Below are 24037 nucleotides of genomic sequence, written 5' to 3' on the forward strand. Positions count from 1 at the left end.
AGTCTTGAGTTTTGATGTAGCCAGGGCATGACTCTGGGAGATGAGATGGGATGATTATACACTCCTGGGTCTAGCTCTGTGGTAGTCCCAGGCAGGAAGGGAAAGGTAGGACTGTGCTTCTTCTATATGCCAGCACTGGGCACCCACATCTGTCATGCCAAACAACTTCAGGCACACTTTGGACCTCAGTTTCCCTTGCTGTTAAATGAATGGTCTTTGCTTATCTCTCTTTTACCAGTCCTATCCCCTGGCATTATATTGGCACTCATGTATTCAGCTTACATTTATTAACAAATCACAGTACAAGGTACTGTGCACAGGCTGCAGGGCTTGTGGGGACTTATGTTAGTGAAACAGGGCTCTGTGCACAAGGACCTCATGGTACAGGATGGAAGATGCTACTGAACAAGGCCACATCAAGGATCTGAGGGTCCCCTGCCTACTCTTCTTTCTGCCTCCCTGGTTGTAGCCATACTTCCAACCAACCACCACCAAAACAGTTCTTGCCACTATGCTCGCATGGAACGAATGAATCTCCCTTCCGTGTCCCGTCCCAGCCCACATTTTAAGGCCCAAGTCAAATGCCACTCCCTCCGCGAAGCCTTCTTGAATTCTTCAATCTAAAGCAAATTCTCAAGCCACATGTGGTGCCATGTACCTGTAATCAGGGAGGCAGAAAGGTTGCAAGTTCAAGGTCAGCCTCTAGTAAGAGGCTATATAAAAAAAAAAAAAAAAAAAAAGTGGGGAGGAGGGCTAAGGATATAGCTTGGTAGTAGAGCACTTGCCTAGCATGTACAAGTTCCTGGGTTTGATCCCAGCACTGCTAAAACAGAAATAAAAATAAAAAGCAAATTCTGCCCTATCTAAACTTCTAGACACTTGCTGCTTCTCCTAGGGACATTAATCTTGTTTTTGTATTCTAATTGTCAAGTATTATTTCTTATTGTTGGAAGGGCAGGATGGGGTCTGATTTACTTCTGAGTCCCAAAACAGTGCCTCCGGCCTGGCACACAGAGGGAGGAAAGAGTGACTTGAGGCATGGACCAGGTACTACCACAGAGGTAGGATTAAAGTGACAGGGAACCCAGGGAGAGAGAGAAGGCTACTGAGTTCTGAAAGGAGGAACTGGCTTCATTGTGTGGGGAAGGGGAAATGACCAGAATGTAGCAGGACAGTCAGATGGCATAGGCTGGTCCACAGGCTGCTGGGCTGCAACTGCCAAGAGCATCATCCCCAAAATCAGACTTGCCACTGTCCAGAAACCCACAGCTCTGGGAAGCAGATAAACTGATAACAGGTCTGCTTTCATTGGGCCACTGCTTTCACTGTGACTTCCTCTACAAAGCCTGGCCTGGTAGGCAGCAGAGGAAGGCTGTGTAGGGAGGACTAAGAAGTGGTTACAAGAAGCCAGCCCCATGCTAGGCACTGCACAAAGTGAATTATATAGCTCCCTTTTGCCTCCTGCTGATTTCAAGTCGGGATTATCAACACCACCCCCCCCCCCCCATGCCAAGCCAGTTAGTGAATAAAGGAGCTGGAATTCAGAGAGGCAAAGTCGCTTGCTGATGAAATCTCATAAAAAGTGGAGCATTTGGCATTCAAACCTAAGTCTTTTGATTTCCAGAAAGGAAGCACTCCTCCACACTAGCTGAGGTGTGAGCCCTCAGGCAGAAAGCAGGGAAGGTTAGAAGCAGAGGACAGGACCCAGGGTGAGGAGACGCTAAACTGTGTTTCCTTGATCCTCAACCTGGCCCCCATATTCTTCCTCCTACCTGCCCTACAGGTGGATGGAAAAGGCCGTCGCCGCTGTAAGGCCCCAATCTGGGCCGGCAGCAGTGGTTCTAAATGGATGGCAGGACAGATGGAAGAAAGTGCCCCAGAAAAGACCTGCCAATACCACAGTTCCCGGAAGCTAGGTTCTAGGGACATCGCTCCTCACAAGTGCACCAGGCGGTTCTCCACCGTCATGTGCGGAGGAAAGGAGCGGCGAGGTCCTGCGATGAGAGAGATCTGACCTTAGAAGAGGTCATTATCAACTTTCAATCTCCTTGTTCCGATGGGGAGAGTGGCCCAGGAAGCCTCAGTGTCTATCTAGGGTCACACTGAAACCTAAGGGTAAAATTTGGGACTGAATCCCAGACATCCTAGTCGTCTGATGCCCACTGGCCACAATCCGGGTGGGCAATCCGGTTCGCTTCTCGCGCCTGGCTCGGATTCCTGAGGAGGCAGCGGGCACGCGTTGGAGCCTCTAGCGTCTCCGCGCGTCCCTCCCCACCCCGCCCCTCGGGATCCTTTAAGAGGCGGGGCTTGGTCGTCGGCCCCGCGGCCCCGGCAAAAGGCTGGGACTTTACTCCTGCTGCGGCGAACGAGTCCGTGCTCCATCAGCTGCCGCAACCGCCGCGCCCCGAGCCTGAGCCAGGATGAGCGGCAGAGTCGGTGATCTGAGCCCCAAACAGAAAGAGGCACTAGCCAAGGTGAGCCGTCTGCCTGGCCCGGGCCCCTGCTCGGGGCTGCGGCTCTCTTCCTCGGGTGAGAAGAGACTGGTTGAGTGGTGAGGGACTGTCCCGGCGGGAGAGCGGCGAAGGGAGCAGCAGCCGGCCGCCCCCGCTTGGCTGGTACCCAGCTGACGGCTCTTCCGTCTTTCAGTCCGCCTGGGGACCCTAGGAAGTTTGGTCACCCCGGCCCCAGCTCGGAGCAGCCCTGGCGGTGCCACCTGGGAAGAAGTGGTTGCTTGGAAGCCCTTGGAGGCTGCTGAGGGCACAAAGGCAACATTCATCCTCGGGGCTGGCAGGCACTGGCAGCCGGGCCCTGGGACAGGAGCAGGGCCCCAGGTTTTCTCCCATTTCCGGGAGATTTTCCTCTTGCCCAGGCAGTGGCAGATGAAAAGGGTCCTGGACAGCTCCTTAGGATACTCTGGTACCCCTTGCTCAGGACCAAATCTCTGTGCGACCTTGGGCAAAGCCTTCTCTGGTTGCTCCTGGTTGGACCAGCTGATGTTGAAGATAGTACATCTATATCTAAGATCCCTTCCTAGGACGCACTGTGTTGGTTTTAGTTTGAGCCAAGACCAACCCTCGCCTGTGTTGCAACCCAGATCCCTTCTTGATTGGAGACCTAGGTGATATTCCTCAGAAGGCAAGGAGGTGAACCTGGCCAGAGGAGGGGGCTACAGTTCAAGGTCTGGCCCCCCCTTCCCCACCAGTTGAATCTCCTTATCTCTGTTACCTTTGGGGAGAGGGGTGGTCTTCTCAGGGCCTCATCTGGGTCCAGCCCCAAGGTTTGGAGGTTCCATGGGTGGGTAGTTTTCCATTGCTTGGGTGCAGGGAGAGAATGCCCCATGCTATGGCAGAAATAGGAAGACATTGGCTCCATGAAGAATTTTTCCAGGCTGGGCCTCCCCCATCCCAGGAAGGTGGGATAGGGAGACTTCAGATTTTACTGCTGACTTGCAGGGAACAAATAATGTATGATTATACTGGAAACCAGGGGCTGGGTAGGGTCATTGGTGGGGGATGGCTTTATGCCTGCAGTTTGGATGAGTAGTGACCCTGGAACATTAGGAGCTGCTTTGGGGGTTGGGATGGTTTCAATCCTGGCTGACCTAGGCAAGGGGCAGAGGTGGCTGGTCCTCATTGGTCCCCTCTGTATGTCAGTGACCAGGGAAAGGTGAATGGCTGAGCTGGAGGCTTGGGGAGGGTACATGGGGGCCTGCTCACCTACAAGGTAATGAGAGATTGGAGGTGGGTGTGGCTATCCCTTAGGGTCACTGTCCACCTCTCTTGTTTGACTGCACTTTCCCCCTTCATGGCTTCCTGCTGAAACTGTTCTATCCACCTGGCTTGCCCACTCCCTTCCCTCTGCTTCTTTCCAATTCCTTCAAGCCCAGCTTAAATGATATTTTTTTTTACATGAAGTCATATGAGACCCCCCTTTTCCTTCCCTTTGCTGCCTAGCACAATGCTCACCTATTACCAATGGGACAAGAGACCTTGGTGAAAGGAGTATGTGCTCTGGACTCTGGACAGGCCCAGATGTGTATCCTAGCTGTGTTTATTACTAATTGTTTGAACCTGGACATGTTACTTAGCCTCTCTGAGCTCTTATTCCTTCATCTGTAAAATGGGGACAGTGATACCCCCAGAGGCTTAAAGTGAGGAGTAGATAAGATACAGTGCCAGTGCCTGCTACTGCACCTAGTCAGACTGGTGTGTAGAAGGACTCACAGAGAGGCAGGCACAGTGTCATATTCACTTCTTACCCCCTCCCCTGCTACCTGACCTGGCACCCCGGCAAGGCAGAGAGCCCCAGGGGCCCAGGTACTCAGACAGTTTCTATAACATTGAACAATGTAACAGAGGGGTCCAGCAAAGTCCCCTGTGGAGAGTCCCTGGCAGAGGGTTGTCAGGGTGGGACCTACCATTCACCCAAGCTGCCTCTCCCTACAGTTTCGGGAGAATGTCCAGGACGTGCTGCCTGCCCTGCCGAATCCAGATGACTATTTTCTTCTGCGCTGGCTCCGAGGTGAGGGAAGAGGGGCTGTGGGAGGCTGAGGCAAGAGTGCATTCTGGGAAACAGAATGACCATCTCTGGGAACCCTGCCCTTGGCAATCGAGAATTTGGGGGTGTTCAGGCTTTAGAATAAAATAGTACTTGGCAATTACAAAACCTCAACCTTTCTCTTGGTAGGTAAAGACACTAAGGCTCAGAGAGGCAAAGTGACTTGCTCCAAGTCACACTGTGGGTGAGCTGCAGGCAGAGACAAGACTAGAGTCCCAGGCTGCTTACTGTTAGGCCAGTGTCCTTTCATCTACTACATAAATCTGTTCTGCTGATCTACTAGAGGAAGCAAAGTGAGGAAAAGTGAGGAGGGCCCCACCAAGTGAGAAGTCAGAGGCAGAGGTGAGGTTAGAACCAGAGTCCTGGTCCCTGGGAGAGGCTGGCCCTCTCTGGGCCCTGTCAGATGACAAAGCCTCTGCTGCCAGCGTTTCAGGCAACTTGAAGGGGAAGTGTGAATGGGGAATGTGAGGGGCTCAGCTCAACTTGAATAGACAAGATTTCTCAAACCCCTGCCAGGTGCCAGGGCCCCAAGTTATAGTTCCAGCTCTGCTCTGGCCTGGCTGTGGTATCTGAGTCAAAGTCTCATTTCTTTCCTAAAAGATCTTCCCCTGGGAGAACAGGACAAGACAGGGTGCCCTGCCTAGTGCAAGATACGACACAACAGAACTCTGCATTTAATGATGACCTGTACAAGCTGCTACTAACATCAAGGTCAAACTTGACCCTGTTCTCTCTCACTCCTAAAACCTTTCTATTCATTTCCCTCTTCTCTCCTGTGAGTCAAGTCATGTGCCACCCTCCCCAGTTCTTCTGACACACTTTTTTTTTCTTTATAGAGACTTTATTACTGGAAATAAAAATAACAAAGAAAATACCACTGTATTAAATTAACGAGCTTAAGATGTGACGTAGAATCATATCCCCAAATATTAAAGTATAAATCATATCTTATTATTTGCTTGAGGACACACACACACACACACCTACATGCCCAGTAGTGTGGGACAGGTGAAAATATGTAGTTTCCTTTTATGTGTGTGTGTTACTAGGAATTGAACCCAGGGCACTTTACCATTAAGCTAAATTCCCATTCCTTTAAACGTTTTTTTTTGTTTGTTTGTTTGTTTGTTTTTTAATTTGGAGTCAGTGTCTTGCTAAGTTCTGAGGGTCTAAGTTGCTGAGGCTGGCTTTGAACTTTCAATCCTCATGCTTCAGCTTCCCAAGTTGCTGTAGTTTCTTTTTTTGTCCCCAGAAATTTAGTGGAGCTAGTATGCTCTTGCAGGTCTGCTAGCAAACACTGATGGTAGGAGCATCCAGGAGAGCCACGTGGGGCCTTGGGTGCCACTGGAAGTGTCACTTGCCCATTTCCCCCAAAATATGTGATCCTGTTTTCCCAGCCCACCCAGAGAGGGTGGCGGGGCAGTGTGGAGGTGGCAGTGGAGTTAGTCCAGGCTGGAGGAAATTTTGGCCCAGCATTTGCTGAAGGGCTGAAGCTAGAAGCAGGTGGGTGGAGAGAGTGGGAAGACAGTGGCCTCCTTAAAGGGCCAGCTGCAAGACGATCAAACCAAGCTGCTAGGAGGAGGGAAGTGTGGTTTCAGACAGCCTCTAAAGAGTTCTGTAGATCTCTTTTGTCTAGGAAGAATGGTGGGGTCCTGGCAGCTGGTCTCTCAAACACCTAACCCCACTTCTCCTGAGTCCTGGGATAACCTTTTCTGCATAAGGCTTGATAGTTCACCAAGTACCCATATCAGGCACCACACCACCTTCACACTCACAGGGGTATCAAAGAGTGTGGTCATCCTCATTTGCCAGATGAGAAAACTTAGTTTCAAAGAGGGAAGGGGATTTACCTGAAGGTACACAACTATTGCAAAGCAGAATCAGGGCAGAAACTCCAGATTCTCAGACAGCGCCCTTTCCAGTAAGCCACAGCATCCTTTCCAGTAAGCCACGGCTGCTCCTGTAACCAAGCTTTGCTTCTAAAACAGTTTGAAAGTGTCTCTTCTACATTTTACTTGTGGCTCACATTTTCTGGGCAAGAGTTCAGGTTTGGTCAGACCCTATTATGAATTCCAATTAGGGTTTTTGTTGACTTAAAAAAAAACAAAACCCTTTTCCCTTTCTCCCTTTTGTTCTAAAGGAGACTTGTAAACTGCACACCAGCATCATGTCTTTCTCTAACCCAGGTGTGAGGTTGGGGTTCAGTTTTCTGTTGGCCCCCAGGCATGTGAACAGTTATACAAGTCCCCATTGCACCCCTACCTCTGGCTGCAGCTGAGCTCTGGGCACCCAGCAAGAAGGGTTAGATAGCAAGATGAAGAGGTGGTGCAAGATGGAGAGGGAGGAAGAACACATTTGAGTCTCTGCATTTTACAGGGTTGGGTTCTCTGGCAGTGCCATGGCTTTAAGCTGCCACTGACCAAGGCAGCAAGAGCCCAGCGAGATCTGACTGAGCAGAAATGGGGAGGCACCAGGTAGAGTGCTGTCAGAAGCAAGTAGCAACTCAGACCCTGGATGTTGGACCTTGATAGATAAGGGTTAACTGGAGAGCTTCCTCCCAGATCGGGGGTTCACCATTTGCTGCCACCCTGCCTCTGTTCTTTAGGAAGATAAGGGCTCTCCTTTAGGAGTGTGCCCTTTCTGTGAAAGATTCCTAGCTTCTCTTTACTGCTTCCTAGTTCATCAGATGATTGGGTCAGAGATGTGCCGTATCTTGTCCAAGGTCAAACAGAGAAGGTAGAAGAACTGGGATGCAAATCTGCATTATATTCCTGTGCAAGCTACTCTAGGTTGCTGAATTGCACTGGAAGGGTGGTAGTTGAGAGGAACTTCCCAAGATCAGTTCCTGAGAGTGGCTGTTCAGTTCTATCAGTGTGTGTCCAGCACATGTGATGGGAGTGGCACTGGTCAAACCTCATGATGCAGCTTCTGGGCCCAGGAGAGAGGACTGGATTTCACAACAGCAAAGTCAGGGAATGTATTCGTCCTAGAGAGTGATATGAAGGGACTAGTGACAGCCCAGGGAGCAGCCTTTCTGGCCCAGGTTCCAGGGTTCTCAGCTGATCTGGATACCAAACAAATCCATGAAGGATGTACAGCTTGGGGCTGAAGGTGTACAGTTCATAGATCAGATGGTCAAATTGGCCAGAATCTGGATCTTAGAAAATCTTCAAAGGTTGGAATGAAGCTGGCTGTACCAAGATGAAACTTGATAGCGATGGATCTGTATATATGGGATAAAGGCTTAACAGCACAGATGCAAAGGATTTGCGGCTTTTGGTTGACTCAAAGTTCTGCCTAGGTTAAGGGCGGGACTGTTGTCAAGAAAATTCTTAGGCTTTATTGGAGAAGGCATATAACACCTGGGGCTATGCTTGGCTCTGAACAGCACACTTTAAGAGGTACGTTGACAAACTGGAAATCATCCAAAGGGAAGTTATGAGGATGGTCTTGGAACTGATTGTGAGGAATAGTGAAAGACTCCAAGGATGTACAGCATGATATTAGCACAGATCCAGGTTGACAGCACAGAATTTTCTAGTATCAGAAGGGTTATCATGTGACTAAAGAAGCAACCCTGTCCTCTCAGTGTCTCAGGAGTGGATCTCCACTCAGTATGAGAAGTGCAGATGGAAACTCTAATTAGTTGGGAGCAAGTGGCCTTGAGGGACAGTGAGGTCTTTGTGTTCAAACTTGAGCAGGACAACTTGTTGGGGTTCATACATAAATAAAGTATTGGCTCAGGTGAATTTTAATTCAGAAACTTTTCAGGAACTCTTTGTGCTCCTTTAAGGTATGTGTGGGTCCTTTAAACACATGAGAAGATCGACTGGAGGCATATTGACTCCTCTGCCTCACTGGGGTGTTCTGCCAGTTTCATCCCAGATTACAGGGCAACTATGTTCATCTTTGAACTGTGGGTCAACTTCTCAGGGTTGGATGTTAGACTAGAGGAGATAAAGTTTCTCCATGTAAGGGGGAAGGCCAAATGATAAGGGGGTCCAGGGTTCACTTTCCCTGAGAAGAGATAAGACCCTTCACCTGATTACATCCACTGGGGTAGAACTCTTTTGACCCTGAGGTTGCAATCCTATCCCCAGCTTCCCTACACTTGACCTGCACTCCCCACAGAACCAGGGGCTGTGGTGTTCCAGAAGCCCTCAGGGAAGTCTTCATATTGGCTTCTGCATGTGGGATGATCTTCCAGGCAGCTGGAGAGAACACCCTAGAGGAGTTGGTCCCAGGATGGGAACAGGGAAGTTTCTCCATCCTTGGGCACGCAGACTGCTGGCCTAATTGTGACTGTGTTTCTCTATTATAGCAAGAAGCTTCGACCTGCAGAAGTCGGAGGCTATGCTCCGGAAGGTGAGATCCATTTGGCTCGAAATCCCACTGTTGCCTCCTCCCCATCAGAATCACACCTTGCCTGGATTTCCTTTTACCCACCCCCACCTACTCTGCTCACAGTCTTTTGCTTGTGTAACATATCTGAGTTTTAGCCGATCACTGTCGCATTATCCCTCTGGGACAAAGTGCATTCCTTTCTTTGGATCTGCAGAGCTTTCCTAGTTCCAGGCCAGGCAAGAATGCTAATCTGTTCAGCTGAGACCTCTGAAACAGGCAGGGCCTTCTTTTCCATTTCATGCTGTCACTTATTGTTAGATGCATATTAAGAACCCCTACTTACCCCTCCTCCCCACTTCCCACTTTAAAATCTCTGATTGTATGTTTGTAGCATGTGGAGTTCCGAAAGCAAAAGGACATTGACAACATCATTAGCTGGCAGCCTCCAGAGGTGAGGAAACATTAGCTTGCTCCATTTCAATGCTAGAAAAATAGACCCACAGCCAGTGTCCTGGGTTTATGGACTGGGATCCTCAGAGGAAAGGTATGGCAATGCCAAGGGAGCCATGATGGTTTCCAGAGTAGGTATCCATTGGCATCCAGGGAGGGATGCGGAGGGAAGAGACTAAGGAACCCAAAGTAAAGCTCTGCCATCCAGGGAAGGTAGGGATGCCCTGGCCTTCCCAGATACTACCTCCTCACTCAGATGTCTTTGTTCAGGTGATCCAACAGTATCTGTCAGGGGGCAGGTGTGGCTATGACCTGGAGGGCTGCCCTGTCTGGTACGATATCATTGGGCCTCTGGATGCCAAGGGTCTGCTGTTGTCAGCCACCAAACAGGACTTGCTCAGGACCAAGATGCGGGACTGTGAGCTGCTTTTACAGGAGTGTGCCCACCAGAGCACAAAGGTGAGTGATCTGCTGTTGTCCAGAATAAGTTGACCCTGTGGAAGAATTCAAACTGAAGCAAGGATATCACACAGGGATAGAAGTACAGCCTCAGGGCTGAGGACCAGGCTTTTGGATTTCATAGACCAGTAAAGTCTCAGAATTTTAGAAACTGATATAATATTGCCAGTTTTTGTTGTGCTGGAGATTGAACCCAGGGCCTTACATATGCTAAATAAGTGCTCTTAACAGTGAACTACAACCCCAGCCTGACAAATTTTTGTTTTGCCAAATAAGGCAATTCATTATTGGACAAGTATTGGGGCACCATTGGTGTTGATGAGCTCAGATTCTGTGCTTGTCTAACTGAATTCAAAAGAGATCAGGACTCCTGAATCCGTACTGAGAAAAAGACTGAGAAACAAGCTGGAGCTGCCATCCTGGTCTACCTCCTTCCAACAGTTGTAAAGATCTAGTGAAACAATATGATAACGTTTAGAGACATTTCAGTACTGTCATCTTCAAATGTTCACAGAGAGGCTACTGGGTGCAGAGACCCCAAGGGGCCGGAGATGCAGGAGACATTCAACCTACATTTTCCCTTAAGGGCTTAGAGTGGACAGATCATCTATACCTGCTCGAGAATTGACTGCACAGGTGCCTCGTGGGTGCTGCCCAGAGATCACATGGTGATTCAGAGGAAGAGAGGCTGCCAGGCAAACCTTCAGGACAAAGGGACCTCAGATGTAATCTAGATCCACCCAGTCATTTACCACATGAGAACATGGAGACCTAGGCAGGGGGAACCACTTGCTTAGGCCACAGTTCCTGCATGGGGTGGTTAATTCTATATGGAAAACCCTGGGCCCAGCCAAGACCAGATGTGGTTGTTCGGTGGGTACATGGTGCAATCAGCATTTGCCCTGACAGGGCTGGGCTTCTGCACTGGGGCAGCCTAATGTGACTTTCTGCTATCTGTTCCCCGTAGTTGGGGAAGAAAATAGAGACCATCACCATGATTTATGACTGTGAGGGGCTGGGCCTCAAGCATCTCTGGAAACCTGCAGTGGAAGCTTATGGAGAGGTAAGGGAGTCAGAGTGGAATCCTCATCTAGGTTGCCCTGTGGGATGGGTGCAGCCATGGGGGAAGATTATGGTCTGGAAGAAGCAGGGCTTCTCTCCCTGGCACAAAAGCTGAGCCTGCTAGAACCAGTGATTTTTTGTTTCCACAGTTTCTCTGCATGTTTGAGGAAAATTATCCTGAAACACTGAAGCGTCTATTTGTTGTTAAAGGTAAGTAGGGCTGGGTGCGGTGGCACACACACCTGTAATCCCAGTGGCTCAGGAGGCTGAGACAGAAGGATCATGAGGTCAGAGCCAGCCTCAGTAATTTGGCAAGGCTCTAAGCAATTCAACAAAACACTGTCTCTAAATAAATACAAAAAAAGGGGGGCTGGGATGTGGCTAAGTGGTTAAGTGCCCCTGGGTCCAATTCCTAGTACCAAAAAAATAAATAAATAAAAGTAAGTTGGGAATTTCCAGTGAGAAGTCAAATGGGAAGGGGGGCCAAAAACATTACTTGGAGGCAGATTGAAAAAATCCAAACAAGGAGCCAAAGGAGGGGCCCAAGATCATGTTCCAAAGGTTGGTGTTGACATATCAGATGCTTTCCGATGTGCAGAGCTTTTAGTTTTTATCACCTCCTTTGGAGTTGTCTATCCTAATGAGATAGGAAGGGATCATTTAACTAGATCCAAGGATGGGGAGGCTGAACTTCAAACAGGTGCCCACACTGAGCCTCATACCCTAGGCAGCTGATGTGCACTCCATAGCACCAGGGATGTGTGGCCCAGCATGGGGTAGGAGTGCTGCAGAGAGGTGGGCTACAGATGACACCGTTAGGGATTGACTGAATATTGGTCCCAGCCTCACATGGTCTGGTCTCTGTCCTAGCCCCCAAGCTGTTTCCTGTGGCCTATAATCTCATCAAACCCTTCCTGAGTGAGGACACTCGGAAGAAAATCATGGTCCTTGGAGGTGAGTGGCTCAGACTCTTCTTAACTCCACAGATTGGTCTGTGACCCGAATTGGGTCAGGTTTCCCAGGTATAGCCATGGCTGCCAGGGTGAAGGCTTGAGAGCAGTGGGACCCAGGTGCAAGGAGGGACAGACCTGGGGTCTTCCTGTCAGTCTTCATAAGAACTCTTTTTCTCAGATACTCTAGAAGCAAACACTGGGCTCACAATCACAGATTCATAGATGAAAGAAACTCCAGTCCTTGCCCTTAAGACATTCATGTATTATGGGAGAAAGGCAACCTATAGAGAGAAAGCTAAGATACAAACTAGAAGATACTAGAAAACACATTGAGAAGGTGCCATGGAGATTAGAAGAGCAAGGTTTTGCTTTCAGTTGGGGGCAACTAGGAGTGGCTTCATGTGACAAGCATCTTCTCATGTGCCAGGCCCTGGGCTAGGTGCCAGGATCCAAAGATGAAAAAGACAGAGTCCCTTGAAGAACTCTGAGGGAAGGGAGACACAAACAGATGTTTATCAGCACAATATGGTAAATGGAAGAAAAAGGAAACCGCAAAGTGTACTGGAGCTGAGCAGGGTTACCGGCTCCACTTAAGCTGGGGAGGAGGTGATGCCCATCTGAACTACGCACTGTGGGATGAGTAAGAGTGGGCTGCGTGCAACAAGGCAGGAAGCTGCTTGGCAGAAAGTAGGCATTGAGCAAAGACCTTCTGGTGTGGCACAGGCAGTTGTTATTAAACACGAGACAGGGTGTGGCAAGAGGTGAGGCTGGAGAGCCAGGAGCCAGGTTGCAGATGCAGGGTACTATGTTGAAAAGCTGGGACATAACTGTATAGGCCCCTATCATCATATTTTAAACTGATGTACGGCAAGATTGTGAAGAACTGATGCCAGTTTGCAAACTGTTGCCACAGTCCATGCAGGAGGTATTGCAAGCATGAACTGGGGCAGCAGTGGTCAGGATAAGAGAAGAAGGTGGATTTAGGCTTATTTAGGAAGTAAAAGAGCAGAAGTCAAGTTGACTGAATGTAGGAGATAAGACAGAAAGAGAAATCCAGAATGGCTTCTTGGTATCTGGCTTAAATGACAGAGTAGATGGTGATGCTAAATTAGTTCAACAGAGGAAAACAACTGGTAGAAATTTGAATGAGCTTGGGGTTAAGCCTGAAGAGTCTGCAAGATCTACAGATGTTGGGAACACATGTGCCTGAAGCTTAGGTGAGAACTTCAGTCTGGAAATTTGGGAATTATCAAATAACGGTGGTAGCTAAAACCTTGAAGTAGGTAAGATGCCAAGGGAAAAGCAGAGGCTGAACCTTGGGGGAATATCCAAATTCAAGAGCAGGCAGAGGAAGAAGTGCCCACCAGGGAGACTGAGAAAAAGTGATTAATGTTGTTGGCAGAGAAGCAGGCCAACAGGGATTGAATATGCAGAGAAGCAGGGAGAACATAGGGTCACACAGAAAAGCAAGACCCAAAAGCCACAAAGAGGATGCACAGGAATCAAGCCAGCCAGGGATGGGTACTTCTGTTTTCTGGAGCAGGAAGTAGAGTGGTGGGAAAAAGAACTAGAAAGGTAGATCACCACAACTCAAGGAAGGTTTGATGCCACCTGTGCGAAACTGGGCCTAGGTAATAGGGATTATGAAGGTTTCTGAATGTTCCACTTTATGTGATTTTACAAGTGATTGTTTTCCAAACATGCTAGGGAGATGGGAACATGTATGATATTGCCAGGGAAGTGCAGGATTTCTGGGTTCTAGTCCTAGCCCCAGCAGTGACAGATTCTGTTTCTTGTTGCCTCAGTTACTCCCTCTGTAAGATGGGATGAACGGTCCTGGCCTTATCCCAACTCTCCAGCTGAACTGGGGGAAGAAATGAAAATTCGGAGCAAAAGGCTTTTATGATTTTTGGTTTATCTGCTGCTACCACCCACCATGTGCATGAGACGGTTTGGTTTCCTGGCAGCTGAACTATGTAGGAGGCTCAGTCTGTTCTCCCTCCCACACCTAAAATTCTTTTAACCAAACCCGCCTCAGGCTGGGAAGGTGCAGGATCTTCATCGAAGGAGGGATGAAATTCACTCCAGGCTGGTCACTGGAGCTTAGCAGTGCAGATTAAATCACTTTAAAACCACAGACATTGTGTTCCCAGAAGTTGCCTGGTCTTGGGTCCTAAAAATTAAGGACTGGGAAGACCATGGACAGTCTGTGGGTTTCTTTTTCTTTATATTTTTTGCTACAGGGGATTGAACTAAGGGGTGCTCTACCATTGAGCTACATTCCCAGCCCTTCTTATTTATTTTTTAAATTTTGAGATAGGATCTCAGTAAGTTGCTAAGGCTGGCCTTGAACTTGGGATCCTCCTGCCCCAGCCTCCCAGATTGCTGGGATTACAGGCATGTGCCGCCATGTCCCTGTAGGGTTTCAGTCAGCACTACACAGAAGACACTAGGCTATCCCCCATGGTATGGAGTTGCTGCCTATATATGGTCTATATAGTTAGCACCGAAAGGTTTCAGTATCAAAACATTGTACTTGGCTATATTCCTTCACAAATTTGAATTGCTGGAGATGGGTTCTCAATATTGGCCACACTAGAATCAAGCACAGGGGTTCAGAATGTCTTCTAGTCAGGAGATGGCTTGGTTATAAAAAGCAGCCAAAATAGCTCAAAACAACTGGGGCAGGAGTGAATTTGGGGCTTGGGTAAAGCCAAGGGAAACTATTTAAGGGAGCACTGTACAGTGGGTTCATTTAGTAAGTCACAATTAAGTACAATTACATATAGGGTAAGTGCAGTCTTCTATCTTATCAGGGTAGACCAGACCTTCCTGTCTGCTGCACATGCTGTTCCCTTTGCATGGAACACCCATCCCCACTTTGTCTGCCCTCCTCCTGCTTATACTTTAATGTTTGTACCACCTTCCTTGGGGGTGATAGTATATTCTGTTTAGTGTAGGGCACCTTAATGCCCTCTCAAATATACTTAGGTCATTTCTGCCACAACCCTGTAGGGCAGGAAGAACTAGCTTGAATGAACCGACTTTCTAAGTTGCTCAGCTGTCAGAGGATAGCAAACCAGATCTCCCAATTCCTGGTCCAGGACAGAATCCTTTCTCTGGGAGATGGCTGTTCCTAACTCCCCTGCAAGTACTGTGTACACATCATATCCTCCTAATACCCATCTTCATAGGGAAAGAAACAGGGACAGTTTTATTTTCTGTCACTTTAGTATAGACCATCAGGGCTGTGGTGAAATCTTGCCTAATAGTGACATGTCTCATTCTTCCCTCTCTTGCCAGCAAACTGGAAGGAGATTCTACTGAAACATATCAGCCCTGACCAGTTGCCTGTGGAATATGGGGGCACCATGACTGACCCTGATGGAAATCCCAAATGCAAATCCAAGGTGAGAGCCATCAGGGGCTGAAGATGAACAGGGAAGCCTGACTTAAATGTACATTCCAGTTCATTCTGTGCTCTGCTTTTAGATCAACTATGGGGGTGACATCCCCAAGAAGTATCATGTGCGAGACCAGGTGAAGCAGCAATATGAACACAGTGTGCAGATTTCTCGTGGCTCCTCCCATCAAGTGGAGTATGAGATCCTCTTTCCAGGCTGCGTCCTCAGGTAGGACCTGGCCCTTCCAGGAGATCTGTAGGTGCCAATCGGTGGGCTTTAGTAGGAAAAAAATCCCTGGTGTCAGAGAGATGCACATACAGATAGAATTATGTCTAAATGAGTGGGTCTCTCCTGCAGGTGGCAGTTTATGTCAGAGGGAGCAGATGTTGGTTTTGGGATTTTCCTAAAGACCAAGATGGGGGAGCGACAGCGGGCAGGAGAGATGACAGAGGTGCTGCCTAACCAGAGGTACAACTCCCACCTGGTCCCTGAGGATGGGACCCTCACCTGCAGTGATCCTGGCATTTGTAAGTATATCTATCTTGGCAATGCCTTGAAGCCTCTATCCAGCTCTCTGCCTGTGAGTCGCTTCTTATTCCATGGATTTGGGCTCTCAAAGAGTTTGAGTGGGAAGTAGAATCCCATGAGCAGCCCTCTCCTTGCATAGATGAGAAACTGTGACTTGGAGAGGTACAATGACTTGCTCAAGGTGAATCAGCTGGTTAGAAATAGGAAGGGACTCTTCCAGGTATAGGTGAGTCACAGTGTAGGTAAGCACAGGGGTTCAAATATCTGCTTTGGGGTCTGAGTCTGTGACCGTGGCCAGACATTTCTTGAGGATACTCTTCCCCCACAGGCCAGAGAGGCAGAACTGGCTGGATAGGTATAGAGATCAGAGGTTCAGCAGTGTGCTGAAGAAAGCTCAGCCTTGACCCTTCTGAGTGCCATTTATGTCCAATTGATCAAAGAACAGACACAGAATGTGAACAGGCAGTTTACACATGAAGAAATAAGAATGGCAAACAGACATTTGAAAAAGTGTATAACCTCTCTTGACTTTGAAATATTGATTAAAACTTCCCTTGACTCAGCAGTTCTACTTCTGGAAACATATCCTACAGAAATATTTACACAAATACGCAAACAGAGAGGGAGTAGGATGTTCCACGCAGCCTAGAAAATGGGCAATAAACCAAATGGCCATAAAAAGGTCTTGTTAAATAAATTATAGTCCGTTTATACATTGGAATATCATATAGACATCAAAGAGAATAAATTGACATGTAAAATGTCTGATACTTATTAAATGAAACCCAGAATGTATGGTATACACTAACATTGGTTTTTTAAAAAAGTGAGTACACAGAAAAGAATTCTGGGGAGTCTATGCTAAATCTAATAGTGATTATCTCTGGAGAGGAAGGATAATTAAGCTCCCTTGAGATAACCCTTATTAAAGTTAGCATTAGAGTTAGGGCTTTCAGTTTTTCCACTATTTCTACAAAATAATGTGCTTTCCAGTGGCAATGCAGTACATTTATGAGCATGTGTGCACACAAAAACACAACCAAATTCCCAGTTTCCTTTCTGACAGAGTCAGGGGGCTAAGAGTGGAAAATCAATGAGCAAGGGCTGGCTCTATGATCAGACCTGAATTTTGGACTTGACTACTGGCTGACTGCCTGGCCTTAGGCTAGTGACTTAACCTCCCTGAGTTTCAATTTCTTGATTGCTACAAGGGGTATCTTATAGGGATACCAGATGTGATAAGATTTGTGGGGCACTTACCGAAATGCCTGGCATTGAGCAGGCACTCAATACTCTGTGGCCACCATTATTATTTTTAGGGCAATTGTAGGAGCAGGGCCATCCTGAAGATTATGCTGCAAAGATGGGAGAAGCCCAGTGGCACATCTCTTTTTTCTTTATTTCTTTCTCTCTCTCTCTTTCTTTTCTTTTTCTTTTTTTTTTGGTTTGGTAATACAAATTGAACCTAGGGGCACTTAACAACTGAGTCACATCCCTATCCCTTTATTTTTTATTTGGAGACAGTCTCGCTAAGTTGCTGAGGCTGACTTTGAACTTGTGATTCTCCTGCCTCAGCCTCTCAAGTTGCTGGGGCAAGTGCCACTATGCCCTGCCCTGACCTCTTTCTTTCTTTTTCTTTTCTTTTTTTTTCCTTTTTCTTCTTTTCTTTCTTTTTTTTCTTTCTTTTTTTTTTTTTTTTTGTGTGTGTGTGTGTGGTACACTGGGAATTGAATCTAGGGGCACTCTACCACTAAGCTATGTCCCTAGCTCTTTGAAAATTTTATTTTGAGACAGCATCTCACTAAATTGCCCAGATAGTCCTTGAATTTGCAATCCTCCTGCTTTAGCCTCCAGAGTAGCCGGGATTATAGTTTTATACCACCATATCTATCCCTGTAGCCCATTTCTAAGGAGCACCACCAGGAGGTCTGAACTATCTCCACAGATAGTTTCAGCCTCTGTGCTTATCCAACCATCACCTAGTCTGTAGTTCTGACTCATTTCTCACATCTCAGGCAACCTCAGTCTCTACTGCCCGCTCCTCACAGATGCTCTGTGGCACAATATGGCTACCCATGGAGTGGGGAGTATTCTTGTTAATAAGCAGCTTGGTCCAGGGGGAGAGGGTGTATACTATTGCTTCAGCAAGAACAAGATTAGCACCAGCCCAGATTCTGTCATCCACAAAGGATAAACTTCTTTGTACATACAAGCTTGAATTTCTTTTTTTAAAGGATGGGAAAGATAAGGTATAGAGAAGGGGTGCTCTCTCTCCAACAAAGTAACTTATGTAGAGAGCAAGAAACTCTCTAGAATCCTACTCCATGATTTCTTGAATATAGACTGTCCTAGAGATGATCAGGACATCTCTTTGATGTGATGATGGAGAGAGTGGAGTCCCAGACCAGGAAAATAATTTCTTTGTCATTGATCCATTAGGGGAGCCCTAACCTATTTTCTAGCATTGACCATTAGCCCTCTGTCTCTTCCTTAGTAGCTGAAGGGCAACACAGCCTGGAAGGGTCTGTGAACCTTTAACATAATCAGACTTTGGTTTACAAATCCCAAATTTATTATAGCTCCTCTTGGATACATTCCTGATAGGAACGTATCTGGAATCCTGTGCCTATAGGGCCTCGATTGGGATCTGTGAATCACCCGTTCCCAGGAAAGGCATCCATTCTGCCTTCCCAGGTAAAAAGACAATGAGGTGGGATTAGCAGCTCAGGTTAGTCCCAAGCCCAAAGAATCCAGTGTTGGGTCATAAACTCATCTGTGGTAAGGAAGTGCCCTCAGAGAATCAGAAGATCCCCTGCAATGTGTAACACAATCATCCAGTGGAGAAATTAAACCTCTGAGTGCCCAGCCTCCAATGGCTGGAACACATTAACCTTCACTGGGCTTTTCTGGTCCTTGTCCAGGTGTACTAAATTATTGCCGAGGGGACCAAAGTTTGAACTGATTTAACTTTTTTTTTGTTCTCACCTAATATTTACCGAGGGCCTACTGTGTATGGAATACTCAACTAGGAATGGAAAGACTTAGAGAAAAGATCTAGATTTTTGTCCAACAAGAGGGTACAATGTGGTCGTGAAGACCTGGAAAGAAGGTGTCTCAGTGCTGCTGACAGTGTTGGGTGAAAAGAGGCCAGCTGGACAACAGAAGTTCTGCTTTCTGAGAAGGTCCAGTTTGGCCACCAGTTCTCTGAGTTTGAGCAAGTGTCTCTAATGAATTAGATGTGGCTTCCCTTCTCTTTAAAATGAGGGGAGTAGACAAGAGCAGATCTTAATTTTGGACTCCCTAGAGCAGTTGTCCTAAATTCTTAAAACCAAACACTCCCCTTTTATAATATGTCTAGGGTCCCCTTTACTATTCTCAAATGGAATTCATAAATACATAATATACCTATACACATAATTTAAAAATCAATATCGCTGGGCATGGTGGTGCATGACTGCAATCCCAGCAACTCAGGAAGCTGAGGCAGGAGGATCACAAATTCTAGGCCACCTTAACAACTTAGTGAGACCCTGTCTCAAAATAAAAAATAAAAAGGGTTGTGGATGCAACTCAGTGGTAGGACAACCCTGGGTTCAATATAATCTCCTATCTGTAATATTAGAGAAATAAAAAGAAACTAATTTCAAATATATATTTGCAATTGTACATATGTATGTGTGTGGTGTGTGTATTCATTTATATTATACATATAAATATGTATATGTATATATATATTTAATTTTTTCCCCTGCAGTGGGGATTAATCCCAGTGCTTCATGCATTTGAGGCAAGCACTCTACCACTCAGCTACACCCTGCCCTATAATATATATATTTTTATTACATTAAATGAGGACAACTTATCTTCAGAACAGTACCTTTCCCATTGAGAACCACTGCCCCAGAGGATCTATGATGGACTACAGGGAATCTGAAATTTGGTACTTTAATCAGATTCTCAAGGGGGGTTCTCAGATCCCAACAAAACTTGGGAAGCCCTAGTTTGAAAGATCTTCAATGGCTCCATGAACTGTGAATAGATGACTAGTGTAAAAATGAACCATGCAGAATCTAGAGCTGCAGTGACTCCACTTCCCAAGGGCCTGTGCCTCTGATCAACCCCTTCCTTGTTTTTGAAGGCAGAATATCTTGCTAGGCAGAGCCATTTCAATGCTGCTTCTTGACCTAAGGAGATCAAAAGAACTTTCTTCCAGCATGATAGATTCTAGTTGACAAGGCTGTGTCATACAGGGCAAAGAGAAAACTTCACTCATTTTTTTCCCCCTTGTTTGTTTTTGGACTAGTGATTGAACCCAGAGGCACTTCACCAATGAGCCACATCCCCAGCCCATTTTATTTTTTGAGTCAGGGTATCACTAAATTGCCTAGGACCTTGCTAATTAGCTAAAGCTAGCCTGGAATGCTCAATTCTCCTGCCTCAGCCTCAAAAATCACCAGGATTACAGGCATGTGCCATCGTGCCCGGCAAAACTTCCCTCTTTGTAGGACTGTAAGTCCTGTAAGACCTCTGGTCCAGAGAAAAAATGACATACTCACTTCATGCCAGGAAGGAGTGGGTGGTATGCCTACTTTTGGTCTAAACTATCATTTTATCCAGGGTCAGGAAAAGGGAAAGTAAAAGTCTTAGGATAAATACACAGGTTTTTCTTCTTGCTGGGAAAAGTGAGAAAAGACCAGCATAGGGAAGAGGTGGAACTAGTGTTTTTGTTTTTGTGCTTAATTCTCTTGAAGGGAATGTTTGACCGAAATGGAACAACTTTTGAAAGAAACAGGGTTAGATTAAAAGCAGGTCTGTTCTATTGCCAAGGCTTGGAAGCTCTCTCTGCCAACTACATGCCCATTTTCTCTTCCCATTGAAAACCACTGCTAATAGGTCTTGACTATTATTTTATGAAACATTTTCCATCCCTTTATAAGTATCATGTTTCCATAATAAACAGGCCATTTACACACATGGATGCACTCATAGGAATTAGGTCTGAAAGACCCTGTCTCTAAGTAAAATATATAAAGGGCTGGGGATGTGGCTCAATAGTTAAATGCCACTGGGTTCAATCCCGGTACAAAAAAAACAAAAAACAAAAAACTCCATGATCTTCTCTTGAAGAATATTTGAGTATTTCCAATTTCTTATTATAAGCAGATATGCAGTGAGCACCCTTGTTTATTTATCTTTCTGCAGGATAAATTCCTGATTTACAAAGCTTGCACATTTTACCTATTGTCAGAAACTGAAAAGGGCTTGGCTTTCTAAGGCCCAAGTTAGGCAGGACAAAGAGGAATGTGAACTAGAGGAGAATTTAGCTCCAACCATTTTTTCACTATGTGACATAAGAGACCTCTTTTTTTTTTTTAATCAGGTATAAAACAGGACTAATGCTAAATTCATGGAGTTGTGAAGAAGAATGTGATCACATATCCCCAACCCAGTGCTGTGACACATAAATAGCCATTATTACTATTATAAACAACTACTACTGCTGCTATTAATTCTACTTTCCTTTTCAGAGCCCAATTCAAGCTCTACCTTGTCTAAAAAGATATGGTTATGTTGTACAGGGCCCTCTTCTTCCCAGATGTTATAGATGTGATTGTCTTTGTTACTCATCTGGCACTTAGCATGCTTTACACTCCACAAACTCTTGTCAACTCAGCTAGACTAATTTTAAGAAGGTCAAAGACCATTGCGCATACTCCCTTCATCTCCATTACCTATCACACTGCATTGCTCAGTCAATTAAAAAAAAAAAAAAAAATATATATATATATATATATATATATATATATAATCTCACTGTTCCTGAGCTTTCTATTAAAATCACCTGAATGTCTGTTTTTCTGCCTCCCCTCAGATGTCCTGCGGTTTGACAACACCTACAGCTTCATTCATGCCAAGAAAGTCAGTTTCACTGTGGAGGTCCTGCTTCCAGACAAAGCCTCAGAAGAGAAGATGAATCAGCTGGGGACAGTCACCCCCAAATAATGCCTCCTCCTACAGCAGGCCTGGCCCCCCCAGTGTCTCCCTGTTGGTTTCCTTGTAGCAGTCATTTCCTTGCGACCCTGCAGCCCAAAGAAACTGGGCTGAAGGGAAGACTTCAGGCTGGATCTGGGAGCTTTCATTTTAGAATCAGGAAGAGGGCAAGTAGCTAGAGTGGGTCTCCTTGCCTCTCAAATCACTAAGGTGTCCACAGGGAATGACCATCACAATAGGATTTGTTCTGTAAGCCTTGCCAACTTCACCTGCTCAGTGACAGCTAAGACGAAGAGAGGTTACCATGGGGATGGCAGCAGGGAAGAAATTAGAAAAGCGGGGGGACCTAACATTTCAGGGAAGCAATTGTAGGGGAGGAACTTGCTCCCAAATGAACATGGACCTTCCTTCAGATCATAAGGAGGGACAGCAAGGTGGCTGGTTGCTACAGACTCCCTTCCAATTTTTTTTTTTTTTTTAAATCACTGAGGCTGGGGTATCTTTTGGCTTATCCCAATCTCAGGAGTGGCTCAAGTCAACATAGAAGGTTGATAGGCAGGTCTTTCACTTTAAATACCCCAGCAACTCCTGGGCCCCACTGGATGTCACTTTAATTACTAATGATTGTCAGTGACTCAGAGCTTCCTGGGACTTGGTACCCAGCCACTGTTCTCCAAAGTAAACAAAGCACAAGGGCAATTACCTCTAGGGATCACAGCTGGTGGAAGGACCAAGGAGGCTTGGATTAGGATTGAGTCCTAAAAGGGGGGCCTTCCATTCACTTTTTTGAGCCACCAGCTTCTCACCAAGTAACCCTCTGACAAATGATATGAATACAGTAGCACTCAGAGCATTTTTTGGTCTGAGTCACCCACAGTGCCTGCCAACTGGCTTCCTGACTGACCTGAACAAGGTCTTGATAGTCCCATCTCTGTGGGAGGCGTGTAACGGGTGCAAAGTGGGTTCCTCGTGCCTGTGGATGTAGGTAGCCAGGGAGAGTTTGTCCGGGCAGGTCGCCAAAGGCCTGGCCAGCATCTCGCAAAACCAGGGACTGGGGACTGCCACGAAACCACAGCAATTCAACTGACACGTCCTGCGAAAAAACGCCAGATCCCGGGTTACTCAGAACTGGGGAAGGCAGACCCAGGCCCTTATGGGACCTCTTCTCCCGTGAACCCGAGCCCTGGTCCAACCTGGGGAGCTCGGGGCAGGGGCAGGGTTAGCGCTGACCAGAGCGGGCTGAGGCTGCACAGGCGACGGTCAGATCGCTCAGGAGAACGTCCTGGTCTTGGTTTACAAAGTTATTTTAGGAAGATTCATAGGTGAATAAAAGCATCATTGAGTGCACAGAGAGTGGAATTCAATGCCTACCGCTCGATTCCTCGCTGCCCTTATTTTGAGACCCGAATGTCACTTAGAAACTACGTCCCACCCTTGAGCCGCAGGCGCAGAAACTCACTGCGACTGTACGCTCGCAGGAGCTTTTATGGGCGGTTCGACTAACAACTTGCCTCCTGATTGGTTCTTCCAATGGGCTGTCATCTGCCATCTTTACTCAGGGCATTAGGGTGCTAGGGTCGATTTCACGGTTGAGGGCAGAGGCCCGGCCCCTTTTGGCGGCGTCAAAAGCGCCCGGTGTACGTGAGCTCAGACAAGTGCCAGTCCCGGCGAGCGCTCGCTGCGCCTGCGAGGGACCCAAAGTGGTAGGGAGGTGGAGCAGGGGTGATCACGTGGTATTAGGGACCGTCTCCTAATTCTGCACCCGCACTGTCGGTGATTCAGGGACTGGAGACATTTCTGTCCCCACCCATAGCCTCGAACCAAGTTCCCGAGATGTAACCGCTGACTGACTGCCTCACACTAACTTACAAGGATGCAGACGCCTAGGGCTGAAAACGGCGGCCTTCATAACGAGTTGATATTAATTTTCCCAGTATTTATTTGATGATTAAAGATGATTATTAATGAACATCTAGGCACCACGCCAAAATCCTCGTGCTTACTGACTTGAATTGTTGCAAAGATTTAAGGGCTAAGCAAATGCAAAGCAAGTCTTAGAAAAGAGCCCGGTACAAGTGAGCGCTCAGTAAATTATTGGTTACTCTCATTTTTTATAGTTATGGGAACTGGGGGTCGGGGAGGCTAATGTGTGATAGACGGAACAATTGAGATTTTTGACCCAGGACGGCTTGTTCCTAATGGCCTTGTGCTTGCCCCGAGGATTCACAGATTTTTAGTAAAGTGCACTCCTTGCTCACAAGGTAAACAGATTCAGTAGGGGTTCCCCCT

General features: G+C 46.9%; 1 protein-coding gene and 1 long non-coding RNA gene across 2 annotated transcripts; one reads left to right on the forward strand and one right to left on the reverse strand.

The window, feature by feature from the left end:
• Window positions 1-2356: 2356 nt before the first annotated feature.
• Window positions 2357-23068, forward strand: Sec14l2 (SEC14 like lipid binding 2). The gene is made up of 12 exons (XM_076837630.2): window positions 2357-2474; window positions 4446-4521; window positions 8879-8922; window positions 9293-9352; window positions 9622-9810; window positions 10778-10873; window positions 11022-11082; window positions 11743-11826; window positions 15129-15235; window positions 15318-15457; window positions 15587-15756; window positions 21630-23068. Exons 1-12 carry the CDS (start codon window positions 2421-2423, stop codon window positions 21758-21760), a joined length of 1212 nt encoding a protein of 403 aa, XP_076693745.1. The 5' UTR covers window positions 2357-2420; the 3' UTR covers window positions 21761-23068.
• On the reverse strand, window positions 14716-23188 carry LOC143383287 (uncharacterized). The gene is made up of 3 exons (XR_013089121.2): window positions 23120-23188; window positions 22653-22841; window positions 14716-15503 (listed from the first exon to the last, which is right to left on the reverse strand). It is a non-coding gene; the product is annotated as an uncharacterized LOC143383287 (long non-coding RNA).
• Between the last annotated feature and the right edge of the window lie 849 nt (window positions 23189-24037).

Source organism: Callospermophilus lateralis, chromosome 1 (genome assembly GCF_048772815.1).
Source record: "Callospermophilus lateralis isolate mCalLat2 chromosome 1, mCalLat2.hap1, whole genome shotgun sequence".
NCBI classification, from domain to species: domain Eukaryota; kingdom Metazoa; phylum Chordata; class Mammalia; order Rodentia; family Sciuridae; genus Callospermophilus; species Callospermophilus lateralis.

Bases quoted from the DNA above. Each gene is read 5' to 3' on its own strand.
- Sec14l2 (XM_076837630.2), top strand. From the start codon at position 2,421: ATGAGCGGCAGAGTCGGTGATCTGAGCCCCAAACAGAAAGAGGCACTA. The intron at 4,522-8,878 runs GTGAGGGAAGAG...TCTCTATTATAG, and splicing joins TCTTCTGCGCTGGCTCCGAG to CAAGAAGCTTCGACCTGCAG. The intron at 11,827-15,128 runs GTGAGTGGCTCA...CTCTCTTGCCAG, and splicing joins GAAAATCATGGTCCTTGGAG to CAAACTGGAAGGAGATTCTA.